This window comes from Lissotriton helveticus, chromosome 8, assembly GCF_964261635.1.
Source record: "Lissotriton helveticus chromosome 8, aLisHel1.1, whole genome shotgun sequence".
Classification (NCBI taxonomy): domain Eukaryota; kingdom Metazoa; phylum Chordata; class Amphibia; order Caudata; family Salamandridae; genus Lissotriton; species Lissotriton helveticus.
In genome coordinates this window covers 941,927,245-941,951,190 of record NC_136069.1, presented here as the reverse complement: position 1 = coordinate 941,951,190, position 23,946 = coordinate 941,927,245, and the positions used below count along the sequence as shown (strand labels likewise).

At 50.7% G+C, this 23,946-nt stretch overlaps 1 protein-coding gene across 2 annotated transcripts in view; it reads left to right on the top strand.

The window, feature by feature from the left end:
* APOO (apolipoprotein O) overlaps positions 1-23,946 on the top strand; it is a 670,501-nt gene that overhangs the window by 187,296 nt on the left and 459,259 nt on the right. For both annotated transcript variants that reach the window (XM_078657783.1, XM_078657784.1), the window contains exon 5: positions 23,016-23,111. In XM_078657783.1, the coding sequence (XP_078513909.1) occupies positions 23,016-23,111 (96 nt within the window). The remainder of the gene's footprint in view (positions 1-23,015; positions 23,112-23,946) is intronic.

Here is a 23,946-nt window from a genome sequence, read left to right as displayed (position 1 = left end):
CTCACCAGACGTCCAAAATACGCTTATGGACATGCCATTTGATGGCAGTCGCCTATTTGGTGACAAAGCGGACCACGCGCTGGAGCGCTTCAAGGACTCCAGGGTCACGGCCAAGTCCTTGGGTCTCTCGACCCAGACCCAGCGCCAGCAGACGGGTTCGTTTCGGCCCTTTCGTGGCCAAGGGAGAGGAGGTCCCACACGTGCTGCCAGCCACGCGGCGCAGAGCGCTCCCCAGCGCGGTGGCGCCCGTGGTTTCCGCCGTGGTGGCGGTAGAGGCCAGCGTCGTGGTCAGTCCACGCCTCCCTCCGCTGCGGCATCCAAGCCTTCCTAGTCCGAGCTTTCGGGCTCACGTGACGCCAGTGGGTGGCAGGGTTCGCCATCACCACTCCCGCTGGCGCGCGATAACATCGGACAGGTGGGTGCTGCAGCTTGTCCGAAGGGGCTATGCCCTCCCCTTCGAGTCCACTCCTCCAGCCATGCCACCGCAGAACCACCGTGTGTCGGGGGACCACTTGACACTTCTGCAGGAGGAAGTTACGGCCCTCTTGGCCAAGGGGGCCATCGAGCGCGTTCCTGGGCCAGAAGTAGGGTGTGGTTGCTACTCCCACTACTTTCTGGTACCCAAGAAGGACAAGGGAGGCCTGCGTCCTATCTTGGATCTACGGAACGTCAACGGCTTCCTCCGGAAGGAGAAGTTCAAGATGTTGACTTTGGCTCAGGTCTTGGCTGCTCTAGACCCACACGACTGGATGGTAGCGTTGGACTTGCAGGATGCGTACTTTCACATCCCCGTCCTGCCGGCCCACCGGCGTTACCTGCGGTTCACGGTAGGCCACGAGCATTTTCAGTTTATCGTGCTCCCATTCGGCCTTACCAGCGCCCCACGGGTGTTCACGAAAGTGATGGCGGTGGTCGCAGCTCATCTGCGCCGGTTAGGGGTTTCAGTCTTCCCCTACCTCGACGACTGGCTGTTGAAGGCGGGCTCGCCCCAGACAGTCGTCCACCACCTTCAGATGACGGCAGACCTCCTGCACGAGTTGGGGTTTTCCATCAATGTGCCGAAATCACACCTGTGTCCCTCTCAAAAGCTCCTTTTCATCGGAGCGGTTCTCGACTCGGCGCAGTTTCGGGTTCATCCCCCGGAACGGCGGGTCCGGGATATTCAGGCTCTGATTCCCATCTTTCAGCCGTTATCCCGGGTTTCGGTCAGGTTGACGCTGCGGCTTCTGGGGCTGATGGCCTCCTGCATCCTTCTGGTGCATCACGCCAGATGGCGGATGCGGGCTCTGCAGTGGGACCTGAAGTTTCAGTGGGCCCAGCATCAGGGCAACCTATCCGACCATGTCCTGATCTCGGAGGGCACTGCGAGACAGTTGCAGTGGTGGCTTACAGACCGCGATTGGGTCAGGGGCAGATCCCTCTCCCTTCCCCAGCCGGAGCACGTGGTTGTGACGGACGCGTCCCTCCAAGGCTGGGGTGGCCACTTGGGAGAGGCGGAGATCAGAGGCCTCTGGTCTCCGGCGGAGTCCCGGCTCCATATCAACATGTTGGAGCTGCGGGCGATTCGCCTGGCACTGAAGGCATTCCTCCCCTTTGTCAACGGGAGTGTAGTGCAGGTGTTCACGGACAACACCACCGCCATGTGGTACTGCAACAAACAGGGCGGTGTGGGGTCGTGGACCCTTTGCCAAGAGGCTCTGCGCCTCTGGCAATGGCTGGAACGTCAGGGCGTGACTCTGACGGTTCAACACCTGGCAGGTTCTCTGAACGCCAGGGCGGACGAACTCAGCCGTCGGTGCTCGGTGGATCACGAATGGCGTCTGAACTCGGATGTGGCGAGAGGCCTCTTTCAGCAATGGGGAGAGCCTTGGTTAGATCTATTCGCCACAGAAGAGAACGCGCAATGTCATCAGTTCTGCGCGTTGGAGTTTCCAAGACGGCACTCGCTCGGCGACGCCTTTCGGCGCGAGTGGAGTTGCGGTCTGTTGTACGCCTTTCCGCCTATACCACTTCTGCCCAGAGTGCTGAAGAAGATCAGGCGCGACCGGGCCCAAGTTATCCTTGTGGCTCCGGACTGGGCTCGAAGGTACTGGTATCCCGAGCTACTCAGCATGACAGTCGGTCCCTCGATCCGCCTGCCCCTTCAGGAGGACCTTCTGTCGCAGCAGCAGGGGACGGTCCTCCACCCGAACCTGTCCAGTCTCCACCTCCATGCGTGGAGATTGAGCGGCGACAGTTGAGGCCATTTGACTTGCCTCCTGAAGTCTGTGATGTCATTCTGGCAGCCAGGCGTCCCTCCACAAAGTCGGTATACGCCTGCCGGTGGAACAGATTTGTGGCATGGTGCACAGCAAAGGCTGTGGATCCCCTTTCTGCCCCTCTATCTGAGGTTCTCCTCTTCCTCCTTTCCCTTGCCCAGCAGGGCTCTGCTCTGGGCACTATCAAGGGCTATCTTTCTGCCCTTTCCGCCTTCTTGAGGCTACCTGATCAGCCATCTTTGTTCAAGTCCCCTATTGTGTTAAGATTCTTAAAGGGCATCACGCACATGTATCCTCCAGCTCCGTTCGTGATGCCTCAGTGGGACTTGAACCTGGTTTTGACTTTCCTGATGTGCGCTCCCTTTGAGCCCCTTCATTCCTGTCCTCTCCGTCTTCTCACCTTAAAGACGGCCTTCCTGGTAGCCATCACCTCTGCCAGGAGAGTGAGTGAGCTCCAGGCTCTTTCTGTTCAACCTCCTTTCTTGTCTGTTCATCCTGATAAGGTGGTTCTTCGGACCAGACCTTCTTTCCTGCCCAAGGTAGTCTCTGCTTTTCACATTGGGCAGTCCATCACCTTGCCCTCCTTCTTCCCGCCTCCGCATCCTTCAAAGGATGAAGAGCGGCTCCATCGTCTGGACCCAAAACGTGCGCTTTCATTCTATATGGATCGCACACGCCAGTTCCGGGTGGATGACCAACTGTTTGTTGGCTACGTGGGTGAGAAGAAGGGAAGGGCGGTACAGAAACGGACCATCTCTCGGTGGGTCGTCCTGTGCATCAAAGCATGCTACTCTTTGGCTCGGAAGGAGCCTCCTGTTGGGCTGAGGGCCCATTCCACTCGGGCCACGGCGGCTACTACTGCCCTGGGCCGGGGAGTCCCTTTGCAGGACATTTGCCAGGCGGCCACGTGGGCCTCGCTGCACACCTTTGCGAGGCACTACTGCCTGGACAGTCAAGTCCGGAGGGATGGCTTCTTTGGCCGTTCGGTCCTCCGGGACTTTCTGGTGTAGGTTGTATTGGTTCGCAGACCCACCACCGGGGTTGGTATTGCTGGGGTATCTATTCTAAGGTAAGGAATCTAATACTAACCTGTTTCTTTCAGATGAACAAGTTACTTACCTTCGGTAACGATATATCTGTAAGAAACAGTAGTTAGTATTAGATTCCTTACCGCCCCGCCCATCCTCCCCGTTCTGCGAACTGATACCTAGGGTTAGGGACATCCCTTTCAGGGCCCTAGTTTCAAATGGCACCAGTGTTGGTTCTCACATGGCTCTGCGTGTTCTGGCGCGGAAAAGTTGTGTGCAAAGAACTGACGTCAGCGCGCGGAGGCGGCGTCTATATACTCCAGCGACGTCATCACGGCGCACGACGCCGACGACGCGGAGCCGCAGGGGACGCCTGCAGACGACGCCTACCGACGCGCAGGGGTACTGCTACGCAAAAGTTTCCGGATCCAGACTGACGCCTGGGGATATTCTAAGGTAAGGAATCTAATACTAACTACTGTTTCTTACAGATATATCGTTACCGAAGGTAAGTAACTTGTTCGTTAGGTATTGAACTGGACTGGAGAGAGGAACTGGGGGAAGCCAGTGGTCTTGATACCTCCACAGACCTTGGCATGTTGTTTCCTCCTACCATGACTACGGACGAGGGAACGTCGCACGCAGTGGTGTTGCATAGGGCAGCGGAGGCTCTCCACTTCGAGCTACCTACGGTGGCAGTCGGGGCTAACCTCCTAACAAAGGTGCTTTAACTGGAAGTGAGCTCTTCTGAGCCCCTGCTGCCGTACAATGAAGCCGTCGCAGACATACTTTTGGGCACCTGGTCCAGGCCCAACAGAGGGGCTCCTGTCGACAGGTTGATTGCCCGATGCCACCGCCCGGCCTGGGCAACCCCACTTTCCTCTCCAAACACCCCACCCCTTGGAGGTTGGTGGTCCAAGCCTCCACCTCCAAAGGCGCATTCCCTAACGCACCACCCAATAGGGAATCCAAAAAGCTGGACCACCTTGGGAAGAAATTTTTTTTCTTCCAACTTGGGGACTGCGGTCGGTAAACACTGCATGTCTGTTGGGCTGTTACACCCACTCTGTGTGGAATACAGTAGCGCATGTACTGCCCCAGTGTAGAAATTGCAGAAATTACCGTTAGCATAAGCTGAAGCCATTTTGTTTGTGACAGCCATTTTAGTTAGCCATGTGCTCGCCATGTGCTTCTCCCTCTTTACTGTTGCCTGCCCTTGTATTCTGCTTAAGTCATCAGTTACAGTTAACTCCTTCAGCACTGAGCCAGAGCAATGTATGATCAGAAAGGCCTATAGCTGCCAGAATGCATCTGTCTTAGTGAATAACTGTCAGGCTATTCCAAATGATGTAAGGGTTTTTGTGACTCCTCCTACTCTGTTGACAAAGTGATTCTCATGTACCCTTATATGTAAAAAGCTATTTGTGTGTACACTTGTACCGTCTCTTTTTGAGTCTTCATGCTTACTCAGCTATAAACTGGCCATAAAGGCCCATGGTTTCTGTACTCCTTGGACTACCATATACAGCGGCCTGAGGGTACCATATTGACATAGTCTCCCTCATGAGAGGTTAATAAATCTATTTGCTTGATATTACAGCATCTGAAAGAGACACGTTAGTGATAGATTCCTTACCTGAGAATATCCCCAGGCGTCAGACTGGATCCAGAAAGTTTTTGCTTACCAGTACCGCTGCACATCAGTAGGTGTCATCCTGTGGCTCTGCGTCCGTCACTGGCGTCGTCAGCGATGAGATGACGTCACGGAGAGTACTTAGGCGCCAACCATGCGCGCTGACGTCGGTTATTTCTTTTTCCACGCCAGTAAGCGCAGATCCGGATTGAGCACGTACCTTGGTCACTTTTTGACCGCAATTTTGAGACTTTGTCTCCCCACTCCTGGTGCATGTAGGAATGCCCGGCTTTAAGCCTTGTGGGGCCTGTCGCCGAAATATGTCGGTGGCGGACCCCCACGATGTTTGCCTCTACTGCCTGGAGACCGATTACGACTCCCAGGACTGCTGTGACTATCGTGCCATGGCCCCCAAGGCCTTGCGGGAGCGGCGCTGGAAGTTGCTGGAGGCCCAGCATTCATCACGCCGCCGCTCCGGGTCTAGGGGCCGTTCCCGGGACTGCTCACGGGACCGGAGCCGTCGCTCCTTGGACTCCAAGTCTTCACCTTCGGATTCTGGTAAGCGTTGCCATAAAAAGAAGTCGAAGAAGCATGTTCGCTCTCCGACGTCCCCCTGTCGCTCCTCGGAGGCATCTGAGAGGGACAGGGGCCTCACCCTTGCGGCTCATCTGGAGCCTGGGAGTCCCGCGGCCTATCCGCTATACCCGGGTCCGTCGGCGACTCCCAAACAGATGCAAGAGTTCCTTACTGCCATGGACCGCCTTTTTAGGCCTCGGGCTCCCGCCGGTGCACCTTCGGGCCCCGCGATCCCATGTCCAGATCCTGTTGGCCCGGCGGCTCCGCACCGGCTCCAACCCCAGTGCCACAGGATCCTACTCCATTGGCTCCGGCCTCGGCGCCGCTGTTGGCTGCGGCCGTGGTGCTGCCGGTGGATCCGGACTCGGTGCCAACGTGGATCCGGCCTCGGCGCCACCATGGATCCGGCCCCGTTAAATGCCCCAGATTCGGCATCGCCGTTGGCTCTAGCCACGACATCTCCTTTGGATCCGGCTCTGTCCTCGGCGCCACCCTTGGCGCTGCCTCCGGAGCCAGTCAATATCGAGCTCAGCCTCTCTACTGGCCAGTAGACGATGGGGAATACTGTGAAGAGTCTGAAGACCTTCTTGCAGCTCAATGTGAGGATGTACCACACTGGATTATCGATCTGGAGCGTCCAGTACAGCTGGACTTATCTCCAAACCCTAGGCCACTGTCCCCTTCTTCTGTGACTACGGAAGTGGTTGGTTCATTTTTTGTTCTGTTGCGTAGGGGTGGTTCTTACCCTCAGTGCCTATCGGGACACTCTCCTTCTGAAGTGCTTAGGCCATTGGATTCCTCCACAGAGCCACTGCTGCCCTTTTTTATCGCACACTCACAGCCATTCTGTTCAATGCCTAGCCCATCCTAAGGGGCTCCAGTGCATTCCAGGCAACCCCGGTTATGTCACACAACACCCTTAGCCAGAGTGTCCGGTTGTCCAGGTCTCTGCCTCTCTAAATGGCCTTTGCACCACTATTCACGCTCTGTGTAGGGCACTGTGGCACAGGTGCTGCCTCAGTGTCCGGCGGTGGCTCGGACGGTGCTTTCGCAGGTAATTGCCTAAGGGCACAATGCGCCACCATCCATCCAACTCCATAGACAAGGGCCTACACAGCCTAATAGGCTGTTTGGGCCCGCCAAACGAAAAAGGGTGGCAGGATTCGCCATCTCTGCCTCTGGCGTCTCCATCACTTCGGACATATAAGTTCTGCAGATGGTCCAAAGGTGCAACCCCCTCCTCATCCACATTACCCCTCCAACCATGCCAACTCCGTATCCCTACGTTGGGGACCCTCTGGCCAAAGGGGCCATCAAGCACCTTCCGACGCCTGATGTAGGTCGTGGTTGTTATTTCCGCTACTTTGTGGTGTCAGCGGAGGGCAACAACCTACGTCCTATCCTACGGGTTCGGGACGTTAATCGCTTCCTCCGAAGGGAGAAGTTAAAGTTGCCCACACTGCCTTAGTTCTTGTCTGCACAAGTCTGGATGGTGCATTATGCCGGCTGGACGCCTCCTTTGCACTTCCCGTCCTGCACGCCCTCTGGCTTTACCTACCCGATGGCTGACCTCCTGCATTTGCTGGGGTTCCCCATCAACATGCACAAGTCACATCTGCTTCCCTCTCAGAGGCTCCTCTTCATTGGAGCGATTCTAGACGTGGTGCAGTTTCTGGGTTATCCTCCCGAACAGCGAGTCCATGGCATTCGGGCTATGCTTCCCATCTTTCAGACCTTAATCTGGGTTTTGGTCAGCACAAGGCTGCTGGGCCTCATGGCCTCCTGCTTCCTGCTGATCAATCATGCCAGGTGGTGTATAAGGGCTCTGTAGTGGACCTTCAAGTTCCAGTAGACGCAGCATCATGGAGAAATCTATCCGCCTACGTCAAGATCTCGCAGGGCGCTGCACAGTACTTGCAGTGGTAGCTCACGGACCAGTGTTGGGTCAGTGCAGCTCCCTCTCCCTTCCCCAACCGAAGCATATAGTACTGACGGATGCGTCCCTCCTGGGTTGGGACGGCTGTATATTACGGGCAGAGATCAGAGGCTTCTGGTCTCCGGTGGAGTCCAAACTCCATATCCATCTTTCGGAGCCAAGGAAGATCCTACTTGCGCTGAAAACATTCCTTTCCTCTGTCCGGGGAAGTTTAGTGCAGGCGTTCACGGACAACACCACCGCCATGTGGTATTGAAACAAGCAGGGTGGGGTGGGGTCGTGGACCCTATGTCAAGAGGCACTGCGCTTCTGGACGTGGCTGGCACATCACGGCATTACCTTGGTGGTTCAACACCTGGCGGGTTCTCTGAACGCTAGGGCGGACGAACTCAGCCGCCTGTGTCTGATGGATCATGAATGGCGTCTGACCTTGGGCGTGGTGCAAGGTATTTCTCTCCAGTGTGGAGAGCCTTGGTTATATCTATTCGCCACCGACGAGAACGCGCAGTGTCCTCAGTTCTGCGCGTCGGACTTACCGAGGTGGCACTCGATCAGCGACGCTTTCCGTCGCACGTGGAGTTGCGGTCTGTTGTACGCCTTTCCTCCTATACCACTTCTGCCCAGAGTGCTGAAGAAGATCAGGCACGACCGGGCCCAAGTTATTCTTGTGGCTCCGGACTGGGCTCGAAGAGTATGGTATCCCGAGCTACTCAGTAGGAGCATCGATGCCCCGATCTGACTGCCTCTTCGGGAGGATCTTCTGTCGCATCAGGGGACGGTCCTTCACCCAAACTTGTCCAGCCTCCACCTCCATGCGTGGAGATTGAGCGGTGACAGTTGACGGCTTTCGCCCTTCCTCCTGAAGTCTGTAATGTTATTCTGGCAGCCAGGCGTCCCTCCACTTACGGTATACACCTTTGGTGGAACAAAGTTGTGGCATGGTGCACCGCAAAGGCTGTGGATTCCTTTTTGGCTCCTCTTTCTGAGGTTCTTCTGTTTCTTCTATCTTTGGCCCATCAGGGCGCTGCTCTGGGCACTATCAAAGGCTATCTTTCTGTCATCTCTGCATTTCCGAGGCTTCATGATCAGCCTTCTCTTTTTAAGTCCCCGGTTGTTAACCGTTTCCCAAAGGCATTACCCACACGTTTCCTCCTGTGCCTTTCATAATGCCTCAGCGGGACTTGTCTTACCTGATGTGAGCTCCCTTTGAGCCCCTTCATACCTGTCCCTTACGTCTTCTTACCTTAAAGACGGCTTTCCTGGTAGCTATCACTTCTGCCAGAAGAGTTAGTGAGCTCCAGGCTCTTTCTTCTAAACCTCTTTTCCTCTCTGTTCATCCGGACAAGGTGGTTTTAAGGAACCATCCTTCTTTCTTGCCAAAGTGGTCACGCCCTTTCACATCGAGCAGACCATCACTTTGCCCACCTTCTTTCCGCCTCTGCATCCTTCTATGGAAGAGGAGAGGCTCCACCGTCTGGACCCAAAATGTGCGCTTGCTTTCTATCTGCAGCGTACACACCAGTTCCGGGTGGATGATCAACTCTTTGTTGGCTACGTGGGCCCCAAAAAAGGTCGAGCTGTGCACAAACGGACCATTTCCCAGTGGGTCGTTCTGTGCATCAAAGCATGTTACTCCTTGGCCAAGAAGAAGCCTCCTGTGGGGCTGCGTGCCCGTTCTACTAGGACAACTGTAGCCACTACTGCCTTGGGATGCGGCGTTCCCTTGCAGGACATTTGTCAGGCAGCTACGTGGGCCTCGCTGCACATGTTTACAAAGCACTACTGCCTTGACAGTCCGGTTCGGAGAGACGGCTTCTTTGGCCATTCTGTGCTCAGTGACTATTCCTGTTCACAGACCCACCTCCGGGGGTTGGTATTGCTAGGGTATCTATTCTAAAGTAAGGAATCTATCACTAACGTGTCTCTTTCAGATGCACAAGTTACTACTTGTGTAACAATATATCTGTAAGAGACATTAGTTAGTGATAGATTCCTTACCGCCTCACCCATCCTCCCCGCTCTGCGAACTGATTATTAGGGTTAAGGTTATCCCCTTTAGGGCCCTGGTTTATGCTCCAGTGGTCAGTATCTTGCATGTCTCTGTGTTCCTGGCGCAGAAAGTCGTGTACAGAACTGACGTCAGCGCGCATGGGTGGTGCCTAAGTACTCTCCGTGACGTCATCTCGGTGCTGACGATGCCAGTGACGGACGTGGAGCCGCAGGACGCCACCTACTGCCAAGCAGGGGTACTGCTAAGCAAAAACTTTCCGGATCCAATCTGACGCCTGGGGATATTCTAAGGTAAGGAATCTATCACTAACTAATGTCTGTAACAGATATATCGTTACACAAGTAGTAACTTGTGCTTCCGTGCCAAGTTCTTCTTTGTTGGTTTAATGACCAGTGCATCAGTGAGCCCCTAAAAAGGCTTTTGATTCCACACCAGTGCCTCGAGGAGGCCCAGACTGTGCCTCTCGTGTAGTTGCTGAGGGAAGAGACGCAGCAAAATTTCCCATCCGCTGTGGGCTGGATACTGACGACTCACTAGGCAGGACGATTTCCGCGTCAGTAGCCCTTCGACGCTACGCCTGGTAGAGGTTGACTGGTTATTCTGGGAATGTCCAATCCACTCTCATGGACTTCCCCTTTGATGGCCGTCACCTTTTCGGTGACAAGGCAGACAGCGCGCAGGAGCGCTTTAAGGACTCTCGGGATACGGCCAGGTCCTTGGGCTTCTCCACCTCCTGCCCTGCGCAGTCTGCTTTTTGCCCCATTTGTGGCTACGGAAGGGGAGCCCCGCCATATCCTGCCCAGAGTCACAGGCCGGCGCAAGCTGTTGAGTCTCTGCGCGGCCGGGGACGTGGGAACCAGCGCCGTGGTTCTGGGGGCCAGAGAACGGGCTAGTCCACTACCGCCCCGTCTGCAGCAGCCTCCAAACCCTCCTAGTCCGTCCATTCAGGGTCACCAGACAACAGTGGGCGGCAGGATTCGCCATCACCATCCCCACTGGCACACCATCACGTCGGGCAGGTGGGTTTTGCAGATAGTCCGAAGGGGCTACTCCCTCCCCTTAGATACTCCCCCTCTCTCCATGCCACCTCAGAACCATCGCATGTCGGAGGATCTGGCCCTTCTCCAACAGGAAGTTTCGGCACTCTTGGCCAAGGGAGCCATTGAGCGCGTTTCGGGCACAGAAGTAGGTCGTGGTTGCTATTCCCACTACTTTCTGGTGCCCAAGTAAGACAAAGGCCTGCGTCCTATCTTGGATCTCAGGAACGTCAACCGCTTCCTCCGGAAGGAGAAGTTAAAAATGTTGACGCTCGCTCAGGCCTTGTCTGACCTTGATCCTGGAGACTGGATGGTAGCGTTGGACTTGTAGGATGCTTACTTTCACATCCCTGTCTTGCCGGCCCACCGGCGTTAATTGCGGTTCACGGTAGGCCACAAGCACTTTCAGTTTACTGTGCTACCCTTTGGCCTTACCAGCGCCCCTCGGGTGTTCATGAAAGTGATGGCGGTGGTCGCCGCTCATCTGCGCAGATCAAGGGTTCCAGTCTTCCCCTAGCTCGACGACTGGCTGTTGAAGGCGGACTCGCCCCAGGATGTCGTTTCCCACCTCCAGACTGCGGCCGACCTCCTGCATTCACTGGGGTCCTCCATCAACGTTGCGAAGTCACGCCTGGCCCCCTCTCAGAAGCTCCTCTTCATCGGAGCGGTTCTGGACACAACGCAGTTTAGGGTTTATCCTCCCAAACAGCGAGTCCGGGATATTCGCTCTATGATTCCCATCTTTCAGCCTCTATTGGTTTCAGTCAGGATGACCCTCAGACTGCTGGGTCTGATGGCCTCCTGCATCCTGCTGGTGGACCATGCCAGATGCATACACGGGCTCTGCAATGGGACCTGAAGTTCCAGTGGGCACAACATATGGGGAATGTGTCCGATTGCGTCCAGATAATGGAGGGCACTGCACACCAATTGCAGTGGTGACTTACAAACCAGAACTGGGTCGACGGCAGATCCCTCTCCCTTGCTCAACCAGAGTTCACAGTGGTGACCGATGCATCACTTCTGGGATGGGGCAGCCACATTGGGGAGGTGGAATTCAAAGGCCTCTGGTCTCCGGTAGAATCCGGGCTCTACATCAACCTTCTGGAGCTTCGGGCGATTCGTCTTGCACTCAAAGCATTCCTTCCCTCTGTCCGGGGAAGAGTGGTTCAGGTGTACGCAGACAACACCACCGCCATGTGGGACTGCAACAAACAAGGCGAGGTGGGGTCGTGGACCCTATGGCAGGAGGCCCTCTGCCTCTGGACATGGCTGGAACATCATGGCATATCCCTGGTGGTTCAACACCTGGCAGGTTCCCTGAACGCCAGGGCGGACGGACGCAGCCGCAGGTGCATGATGGATCACGAATGGCGTCTTCACTCGGAGGTGGTGCAAGGTCTCTTTCAGCAGTGGGGAGAGCCTTGGTTAGATCTACTTGCCACCTAAGAGAACACTCAATGTCAGCAGTTCTGCGCATTGTAATTTCCAAGGTGGGACTCGCTAGTTGATGCTTTTCGTCGTGAGTGGAGTTGCGGTCTACTATACGCCTTACCTCCTATACAACTTCTGCCCAGAGTGCTGAAGAAGATCAAGCGCAACTGGGCTCAAGTCATTCTTGTGGCTCCGGATTGGGCACAAAGAGTCTGGTATCCCGATCTGCTCAACATGGCTATCGATCTGCTTATCTGACTATCTCTTCGGGAGCATCTTCTGTCACAGCAGCAGGTGCCAGTCCTCCACCCGAACCTGTCCAGCCTCCTCCTCCTTGCGTGGAGATTAAGCGACGGCAGTTGACATTGTTTGACCTGCCTCCCGAAGTCTGCGATGTTATCTTGGCAGCCAGGCGTCCCTCCATTAAGACGGTATACACCTGCAGATGGAGCAAATTTGTGGCATGGTGCACAGCAAAGGCTGTGGATCCCCTTTCTGCCCCTCTTTCTGAGGTTCTCTTGTTCCTCCTTTCTTTAGCCCAGCAGGGCTCTGCTCTGGCCTCTCTAAAAGGGCTACCTCTCAGCCATTTCAGCCTTCCTTAGGCTTCCTAAGCAGCCTTCTCTTTTCAAGTCCCCGGTTATAAATTGTTTCCTTAAGGGCATTACTCATGATTTTCCAATTGTTCCTTTCGTAATGTCCCAGGGGGACTTGAACTTGGTTCCTTACATATCTTATGTGCGCTCCCTTTGAGCCACTACATAACTTTCCTCTCAGGTTTGTAAGTTCGAAAACTGCCTTTCTGTTGGCCATCACCTCTGTGCGCAGGGTGAGTGAACTACAAGCTTTTTCTTCCAAGCCTCTCTTTCTGGCTGTTCATCCGGACAAGGTCGTCGTCTGAACTAGACCTTCCTTTCTTCCCAAGGTGGTTACTTGTTTTCACATTGGCCAAATTTTCACTTTGCCCACCTTCTTTCCGCCTCTGCATCCTTCAAAACAGGACGAGAGGCTCTGGATCCAAAATCCCCCCCAAAAAAATCACTTACAGGAATGCCACTAAATCCTATTATAAACAAGTCCAAAAGACCAAGGCCACTTACTATGCAAATTTAATCTCGTCGAGTCCCAATCCTTCTAAAACTATTTTGGCCCTGCTAAAAGAGATGACAAAACTCCCGACGGGTATTAACAATATGATTGGCACTAATTCACAATGTGAATCATTGGCGAAATACTTCATTAGCAAGGTTGCCAGCATTTATAGTGCACTTGACAGGGGACAGGGTGTTCCTGAACTCTTAGTGACCTCTATGCCAACAGGTCTCCCCCACTGTTTTTATGACCTCCCACCCATGTTGCGTAAAGACATGGAAGTTTTGGCATCCAAGGTCAAATCGGGTTCCCCTGATGACCCTGTAAAACCGGATATTTTTTTAGAAAAGTCCATGAATGTCTTATGACAGGGAGCAGGGAACTGATCAGTAGATCACTGCTGACGGCGGAGATCCCTAATTCGTGGAAGGTCATTCCACTGTTAAAAAACCCCCACATTAGATGCATCTCTACCGGAGAATTTCCAGCCTATTTCTCTCCTCCCCTATCTGGCCAAGATTATGGAGTCCCACCTCAACGCCACCCTGACCAACTATCTCCAAGTAAATGAGATTTTGGATAGTTCCCAAAACGGCTTTCGGTCGAGACAGTACAGAATCTGCCCTACTGGTGGTCACAGAGCAGCTGTGGGCCACGCTGGACGAGGGCAATCCATCGGCGCTGATTTTACTTGACGTCAATGTGGCCTTCGACACGGTCTCCCATAAGGTCTTGCTCCAACGGCTAGAAGAGATCGGGGTCGGAGGCAAGGCCTTGGCCTGGTTTATGTCATTTCGATCTACTTGCTCCTTTCAGGTCTATGCCCCCCCGTATCAGTCGAGCACATACCCTCTCTGCTGTGGGGTTCCCCAAGGTTCAGTTCTGAGCCCCACGTTATTTAACATGTATATTCGCCCACTGGCACATTTAGCAAAAGCCCGGAACATCAGTATTATATCCTATGCTGATGATACTCAGTTGTTATTGACCTTTTCGAACAATCCGGATCAGAATCAACTGAAATTCCGTGAAGACATCCTGGCCATTTCTGCTTTGTTGACAGAGAACTATCTACAACTCAATTCTTTTAAGACCGAGCTGCTGGTAGTGGGCTGTGACACCCACAAGTGGGACTACCACTGGTGGCCCACGGCTCTCGGATCTCCCGCCCAACAGAGAGATGCAGAACTTAGGGGTCCTTATGGACAATACCCTCTCCTTAGAGTCTCATGCAAAAAAAGTGTCAGGGACCTGTTTTGGCTTTCTTACCGTCTTAAAATCCATCTTGGGGCTCTTCGATGCATCGACGCACCAATTAATTGTGCAATCAGTGGTGCAGTCCCGCCTAGACTATTGTATGGACTTTTTCTGGGCGTAAACAAACTGTTACTAAAAGACTTCAACGGGCACAGAATGCGGCGGCACGCCTTCTCTTTGCCCTGACAAAACACTGCCGCACTTCCAATCTTCTTTGTCATCTCTATTGGCTGCCCAATGAACAGGGAGTCCAGTTTAAGACCCTCTGCACCACCCATAAGATCCTATATGGGCAGGGCCCCAAATTTCGAAGGGGCTCTGCACACCATATGTTCCATCTCCCGCCTTGCGCTCTACCAACCACATTTGGTCTGCATTCCTGCTACGCGCAGACGTAGAGCAGCAGGGGGGCGCCCTTTCAAGGCAAGGGCTGCTTCTCTTTGGATCTCCATTCCACTTATGGCCCGGAGCACCCAGTATCATTGGGTCTTCAGGAAACTGATCAAACCTGGCTCTTTTCTACCATCTAGCTTCCTTTATCTGGGCACGTGGTCTGATAGCGCTGGGACACTCCGCTGCTGGGATAGCCATGCGCTATATATATGTGTTTAACATAACATAACAATGTGCGCTTGACTTATACTTGGATCACACCAAACAATTTCGGGTGGACAACCAGCTCTTTGTTGGGTACGTGGACGCCAAGAAAGGTCGAGCCGTGCACATATGGACCATCTCCAGGTGTGTCGTTCTGTGCATCAAAGCTTGCTATTCTTGGCAAAGAAGGAGCCTTAAGTGGGACTGCGCACCCATTCCACCAGGGCGACTTCAGCTACCACTGCTTTGGGACGGGGAGTCCCCCTTAATGACATCTGTCAGGCAGCTACGTGGGCATCGCTACACACGTTCACCAAACACTACTGCCTGGACAGCCAAGTCCAGAAAGACGGCTTCTTTGGCTGTTCTGTTCTCCAGAACTTTCTGGTGTGAGCTTATTTCGCAGACCCACCTCCAGGGCTTGGTATTGCTGGGTATCTATTCTAAGGTAAGGAATTTATAACTAATTGTTTCTTTCAGATGAACAAGTTACTTACCTTCGGTAATGATATATCTGTAAGAAACATAGGTTAGTTATAGATTCCTTACCGCCCCACCCATCCTCCCCGTTCTGCGTACTGAGTTCTAGGGTTAAGGACTTCTTTTCAGGGCCCTAGTTTTGTGCACCAGCGGTCAGTGTCTTGCATGGCTCTGTGCTTCTGGCGTGGAAAGTCGTGTACAGAAATGACGTCAGCTCGCAAGGGCGGCATCTATGTAGCTACCGCGACATCATGCCGATGACGAATGCGGAGTCGACCAACGCCACCTTCGGGCACGCAGGGGTACTGCTGACGAAAAACTTTCCAGATCCAGTCTAATGCCTGGGGGTAATTCTAAGGTAAGAAAACTATAATTAACCTATGTTTCTCACAGATATATCGTTACCGAAGGTAAGTAACATGTTCTTTAATTTATTTGCGACTTATTTTAAAAACTTTTAAGAATAAACTAGATATTTTACTCAGTGAATTAGAAGTACTAGCACTTGCAGGTCCCTTAATTGTCACAGTAATAACAGGTGATTTGAATTCTAATCTTTTCTTAGGCGATGTAGCTTGCAAAACCTCAAAGGACCGAGGTGCCTTTTTTAAAATTCCTTTCCAAACCATGATACCTCAATGTCTTTCCAAGCAAGACAAATATATCTTTGAATATTCCAACATATAGGTATCAAAATCCTGAACAAGCAGTTTGAAGATTAATTGCAGCAAATTGGATAACCAGCATGAGGAAGCAGAGCCACAAACGATTGCACTTGTATCCACTTAACAGACTTTTTTTACTGCAGAATATAATTCTGATAGAGACTTCTAACCACAGTATTACACACTTTAGAATAATCCCCAGGCATCAGACTGAATCTGGAAAATATTGGGCAGTCGATTGGCTCCATGGCGGCATCGTCTGTCTCGGCAGTGACTTTGTGGTTCCTAAATAAGCACCAACTTGGTGTGCTGACATCAGTTCTTTTCTTTCAACTCCAACAACGCAGATCTGGAGAGCTACCTCTGTTACCTTTTTGACCACTTTTTCTATTTCTTTCAAGTCTTTATTGAGGTTTGCTCCCAGTGTGCTAGGGACATGTCCATCAACCAACCCACAGAGTTTAAACTGTGTGGTGAATGTCACTGACAGTTGTCGGTCTCTGACCCAGACTTGGTTTACCTGTAGTACCTAGGGTCAAGCCATGACCCCAAGGCCTGCTATGACTAAAAGTTCCTGAATCTGAAGGCAATCCACAAGTGGGCATTAAATCTTCTGCTGGTGCAACAGAGGAAGACTGTGCTAATTCCGGTCCCAGTGGAGATTACAAAGCCGATCCCGTTGATGATAGTTTTCATCCTGGTTGTTCAGGTCTCAGTGTCCAAGATCATCCTAAATGTGTTCACTTCCATTCCACCGGACCGGGAATCCAAGAGGCTGGACACCTTTGGGAAGGGTATTTTCTCCTACACCAGTTTAGTATTGCTGCCGGTGAACACTGCAAGCCTCTTGGGCTGATACTCCTGTGCGTTGTGACACTCGGTTGTGCAGCTGCTTCCCATGGTTCCTGAGGGGGGCAAGCTGTCCTCAACCAAGCATTAGTGGATGGTTGGGATATAGCAAAGTTTGCCATCAGGTGTGGGCTGGATACCACAGGCTTCCTAGGCAGAGGCATAGCTTCTGCGGTGGTGCTACATTGCCATTCTTGATTGCAGTCCACTGACTTCTCGAGAGATTTCCAGTAGCCCACTGATTGACATGCCCTTCAATGACTCCCACCTATTTAGTGACAACACTGACACTGTGGTCGAGTGGTTTCATGAACGTTAGCTCACTGCCAGATCTTTTGGGCTTTCCATATCTGCCAGGTCCTAGGAATAGTCCTTTTGCCCCTGCTGTGGCCGGGGCACATATGAGCATTCACAATATCAACCAATCCCACCAGTACAGCAACCTACTCAGCCCTTTTGTGGGCGGGGTCGTTGATCCCAAAGAGGACTCATGAGCCAAACCCAGTGAGCTCTCCAGTTCCTCACCTTTCCAGCAGTCTTAAAGACACTTTAATATATCCTCCTGCTAGCACAACCATCCAGTTGGCCATTACATTGTCCAGAAGGGTGGTCAGCAAGCTTCAGGCTCTCTAACTTAACACAGCATACGCCAGCTTTTTCCCGGACAAACTGGTTCTTTGGACATGTGCTTCTTTTCTGCCGAAAGTTGTCACTCCATGTCATGTCACCCAGAGCATAACTCTGCCCACTTTTTTGCTCCCCCCTCATCCTTCCAAAGAGGAGATAAGTCCATTGCCTGGACCTGAAGAGACCTCTTTCATTTTACATTGATCTCACGAAGGATCCTCAGGTGGATGATTAGCTTATCATTTGGTTCACTGGAGCAAAATGGAGCAATACTGTGCAGAAGTGGCCCATCTCTCAGTGAATTGTATCCTGCACTAAAATCTGCTAAGCATTAGCTAAGAGGCAGCCACTCGATTGCTCATTCCACCAGGGCCCTGGGCCCTACTAATATGTTGGCATGCGGGGTACTAGTTCTGGGCATCTACCAAGCTGCTGCGTGGGCATCCCTTCACATGTTCACCAAGCACTACTGCTTGGACATTCGAGTCTGTTGAGACAGGCATTTTGCCCGTTTGGACTGCCAAGATTTTCTAGTTTCAGCCAGTTAGCAGACCCTCCTCTGGGTATTTATTGCTTGGGTATCTATTCTAAGGTAAGTAATCTGCAATAGAAGAGCAAGAAACTTAACACCTTTTCTGGTAGAGTACCAGTAGTCCTTACTCCATTGATGGTCCCCCACTGAATTCATTTTGTGGCATGTACTTCACTCCCCACTATATTTTTCTTACTTTGTCCCTTGATTCCATGCCTAATAGACCGGTCCACTGACCGGATTATTTATTTATTTCTTCACTAGTGGTTTAGTCCACGTAGCAGCACTTGTGAATTTTGCTTTCTAAATACCGTGCCGTATTAATCACCAGGTGCTATAATATTTTTGCCGGTAGTGTGGCACCGCTTAATCACCTTACTGGGAGCGGCCGCCTAATACTGGTGATCGCGCGCCCACCCACTTGGCCGCATTTGCGACTTAAATCTGTCCTCGCAATTCGAGGTCGGATGACCCATTTCATTTCATTTCTAGCCTTTTTGGCACCGCTCGACCACAGTACTGGGCTGCCGAGTGGTTGCCCAGCAACTGCGCCATTCACGCGCCTCACGTGACCCCGCCCAACCCGGAAGCCGCCTCCTGATAATCCCCTCGCCAGCAATGCCGCCTCGCAACGGGGACAACGAAGAGGCGTGTAGGTATTCCGGACCACGGATTTCAACGAAACTGTAAGTTTTCAGAATAACCAGACGCTGCCACAATACCGCCATGCGGCAGCGGTGCCCAAGGGGCTTTTTGAGCATTCTCTACCTCTCCATTTCATTCACAGCATTTTTCCATTGTTTCAAACCTCAGATTAGGTTTCCTCTTGAACAAGCCTCCCTCTGCCCCCTGGAGCAATTGAGACTCTTGAATATAGTAAGACCCCCTTGACAGCCATCTTAAGACTTGGATACATTGATTTATATATGCATGCATGTTCATTTCAACTCACCGATGTCTGAGTGAGTTAAATCTGTCACGCTACGAATAATTTTCTGTGTGCAAGTGACACTTTTAATATTATTTCCCAGCCACCATGCACACGTTTATTGATCTGTGTGAATTAGTGAGCATGGATTCATGGCTACAATCTAGTACCACCCACTACCATGATATGGCCAGTATACGCACCTGATACCAGCTACCACCCACGCTGGTTTCCACGTCCCTGGCACACTCTTGATTACTATTCAATTTACAAATGAGATTCGCATGAAGCATGCAGAATTATGAGAACCTACACTACGTTACAGGCATGTATACTATTTGTTTGTGATTGTTTCCTTTTCCTTCAACAGGTTTCTCTCACCCATTTGGGTTTGAGACTGCCTGCTGCACAATTTTGCAGCTAGCTATTAGGAATTTAGGTTTGGGGATACGTTAGTGTGTGTACACCAACCATTTTCCTATTTTGGTCCTGACAAAAACCTGGTATTACCGTTTACAGGTTGAAACATGTAGACCCATTTTTATACACACACATAGATACTACTGGTCATTATCACCTATCAGTATCTACACTTTGTTTTTACCATTGTGCAGTAGCTTTTGAATAAAGTTTTTTTCTACAAGTCATACCAGGACAATTTTTAACATTATTTTTTGCTTGCACTCCACACCCAAAAAACAGCTCCACTGTAGTCAGGTGTCGCAGCACACCCGGATGGCACTCGGCCATCTGGGTGGACCCCGATAATGAAGCATTTCACCAACCAGGTTGGTGAGTGAGGGGTTTAAAAACAAAAAAGGACAATACCCTTTTGCTTCCATCTTTGACATCCCATTCAGAACCTCCCTAGGTTCTCTTTTGGTGATACTCCTCTTTTGTTTATACCATATTTCAGTCCTGGGGACAAGGAGTACCTTCCGCTCACTACGGTGAAGAATCCCTCACTCTCTCTTTTGTTGCTACATACCCAGGATATAAACTGTATCATCTAAAAGAAAAAACACAATTTCGGCCTCAAATATCCTCGTGGAGCCTTGCGTTAAAATCACTGTCCATAATTATGGACCATTTTTTGGGGGAACTTTGTTATCTTTTGGAAAGTGTTTCTGACTTCCAGGGGTTTCTGACAGTCACCTATGTTGTTAGTGCACATTGAGTATTTTTTGCCTCAAGCCAGGGTGCCGCCTCATATTCAGTTTGAGGGTCTGGATCCCTGAGAGATTTGTGCAAACAGGCTCTTAATAAAAGAGATGCTATTTCTGTGTGATGCAAGGAATCCTTTGTTACTCCTTTTTTTCTAAAAGGTCTTCTGTAGAATGGAGTAGAAGCCTGTCGTTTTAAGACCATACAGCTATGGTCAAGCTATGGTCTCCAAGAGGTAAAGGAAGTCATTTTTGCAAGATGTTTTTTCCCCCAAGATGTCTTCCTGGATGGTCTTCCCTGTTTGGGTCTATTAAAGCCAGGGGGAGCCAAAAGGAACTTTGGGTCTATTAAAGCCTTTAATGAGGTGTCTGTGGATTGTGCTGTCACCGCTTCTGAGTCGTACACCATCAATCTTCTACTGAGGTGTGTCTGACTGTTTGAGTTGTGCATTCACTCTCCCTTTGTGGACCTCACACACCCTTAACTGAGCTTTCTGGGGCTTATGCCTGCATCACTTCTGGGTGGTACAGCACAGACTGCCTGTTAGTGTGTCTATGAATCTCCTTTGTGTTTGATTTTTGGTGTACTCTACAGACTGTCTAACGGGGTTTATAGGTTAATCCTTCGTTTGCCACTCCGCTGCATTGGTTAGTACAATACAGACCCTCTGCTGAGGTGTCTGAATTCCCTCGGGTTACACCTTCACAGCCTCTGGGTGCACCGTGTTGTCTCTTTACTGAGGCATCTGTGCTAATCCTTGTGCCCCTCATGTTTACATCTGGGATTACGCAATAGACATATTACTGCGGTTCTTGAGGTATTTCTTGGGTCTTGTCTCCATCACTCGTTGGTGAACTCCACAAGTGTATTTGTTATGTGTTCTTTGAATATTGGTTAATCACAGAAGGATGCTGTTGTGGGGTCTACTGCTTCTGATCAATCGGATCCCCCGATCCATTTGATCAGCCCTCTCCCGACAGCTTCTCTTTCCTCTTGTCCCTTTTTCTTGAGGAACAGCATCCTTCTGTGATTAGCGGTTACACTTAAGGAGCGTGGGTGCTGGGCCTGATATTTAGCTCCTTGTCCCTCCCTTTTTGACTGCTTTGAATATTAGGCAGTAGCTTCCTTAATTCGTGTCTTGCCAGATTTGTTTTTCTTGTTTGTCTAGATTCTCTCAAAACAAACTAGAATTAATCTTTTACTTTGGTAAAAGCTAGTCGGTGACTTTCAAGATATTACCAAAACGCCTTTCTAAGTTGTTGCAAAGGACCCGTTGAACAGTAGCAGAAAATGCTATGTAGAAATCTGGTAAATAACACACAATTGATGGACGTAATGAGGAACAAATCAAAACATTCACCCCCAGTAAAGAGATCTGGGTTAAATCCATAATTCTTTTGCTCACCATGCCACCCCAGTTTAGACCTGGCCATATGCAAATCAGTCTTGACCATCTGCCTCATGGGAACAGTCCAACCCGAACTTCCAAGCCAGGTCCTCCCTGGACCGGAAACAAGCATCCTAGGACCGGTTTCGGGGTTTCACCCCTCATCAGCCAGGATTGCTTGAGTCCAGTGGCACAGTGAGCCCAGGACCCGCGTCTGGGCATACCTGGCTCACTTAAGGCGAGAAAGCAGAAGACACACCATTGATGGACGGAATGCAGAACAAATCACAACATTCACCCCCAGTCAAGAGATCTGGGTTAAATCCATCATTCTTTTGCTCACCATGTCACCCCAGTTTAGACCTGGCCATATGCAAATCACTCTTGACCGTGTGCCTCATGGGAACAGTCCAGCCCGAACTGCCAAGCCAGGTCCTCCCTGGACTGGAAACAAGCATCCTAGGACCGGTTTCGGGGTTTCACCCCTCATCAGCCAGGATAGCTTGTTTCCAGTGGCATAGTGAGCCGGACTGTTCCCATTGGGGCGCAGGGTCAAAACTATGGATTTAGGCCCAGATCTCTGTACTGAGGTGAATGTATGACATTGTTCTGTATTCTGTCCATCAATTGTTCTTTTTGAAATCTGGTAGCATTGACAAATACGAGCCTCCATCATCCAGTATGAGAATCACGTAATCCAAGATTATTATTATTGTTTCTGGCTCTGTGTGTCGGGAAACTCTATGTATTTTTTTCTCCTAACCTCCTTTAACCTCTTCTTCTCCTAAAACCCTAAAATTACTTATACCTTCCTTTACCTCTACCCACCCGTGAACCCTAGATTCACCTTTACCTTGATTTACCTGTACCCATCCATAAACCGTAAAATCACCCATACCTTCCTTTACCTCTACCCACCCCCTTAAACCCACCCTTACCTCCTTTTATCTCCACTCACACGTGAACCGTAAGTTCATTCCTACCTTGGTTTAACTGTACCCGTCCATACACCATAAAACCACCCATACCTCCCGTAACATTTACCCATCCCTAAAAGCTAAAATGACCCTCACTTCACCTATACCCGTAAATTCACCCTTACCTTCCTTTACTCACACCTAAACCACTTGTTTTAAAGTAGTATTAAAAGTATGTTGTTTAAAAAATACTTGCATGGTAATGACTGCATAGGAAAGGTCCTGCGTGGTTAATACCGTATGATAAAGGCTGTTTCCCTTTAAATGATATTCAGATTAAGCAAATTGCTGTGCAATGACTTCATGTACTTGGTGTTTAAGTTAATTGGGCTCTGAATAAGTCCACTTTGAGTGTATTTTCTTATTTTATTTTCATTCTTGTACACTGGATTCTATTTATGTTTATGTAAAAATAATTTAAATTGCTTTTATAAGTAACTTGACTTTTTTTGCCTACCTAATACTTGAATAAATTGTGTAGAAAAATGAATACGTCATAATAGTATATCCAAGCATTGAATGAACATTCTTTTAACCACACTTATTTTAGGTACCTATGAACTGCTGAAGGATGCCCCGCCAGGATTTTACCCGCGTCTTGGTGTAATTGGTTTTGCTGGTATTGCTGGGCTTTTTCTTGCCAGAGGTAAGAATTCTATTTAAATAACATGACTAGTTTTGGTTTATTCGTTTTGCCCTTTCAGTATCACTGGGGTTAGAAGGGTAACTACACAAGGGTGTGCGCCACAGCAACTTTCTTAAAGGTGTAATAAATATGAATGCTGAGGTGTTTCGTGTTCGTCTGTTTTCTTAGGTGACTATAGTCATCCTTTTCTCCTCACTGCCAATAGGATGTTCAGATCATTCACAACGTGGCGGCGAGATGAATGAATGAATTAATTCATTTGCCGTTTATGCAGCGCACAGTTTAGCTGTCTAAAATACGCCCGGCGCTACTGATTGCGTGCTGCAAACAACTACTTTACAAGACTGGAATAGCCAGGTTTTCAACCGTTTTTTTTATTTAAATGAGAAATAAATGCTGCCTATATCCGGCGTGTGTTTTTAGGTCTTGCGTGGCGTACTGCGCACACGTGCAGTCGAGCCCGGGAGATTTTATGTCTCTTAGTGAACTTCACAAGCGAGGGTTATGCCCCGCCCCTCTACTCCATTGGCTGGCCTCCTAAACAGTGGCCAGCCATTGGAGAAGAGGTCCTAGTGACGTTCTCCTTTCTCTTTTAGCCCCGTCCTTTTCAGATTGGGTTCCTTTACTTACTGCTGAAGTAAAAGGTTTCTTATCTTCTTTATGGGCCCAGATGGCCCCATAAAGAAGATAAGGAACCTTTTATGCCAGCAGGCAGTCAGGGTGTCCATTTTGAAAGGGACGCGGCTAAAAGATTAATGACAGCGTTTTCTCTCTCTCCGCTGTCCTCTTCCCTCTCCCCCTCCCGTTGTCTCGCCTGCCCCACCCCCACCCCCCT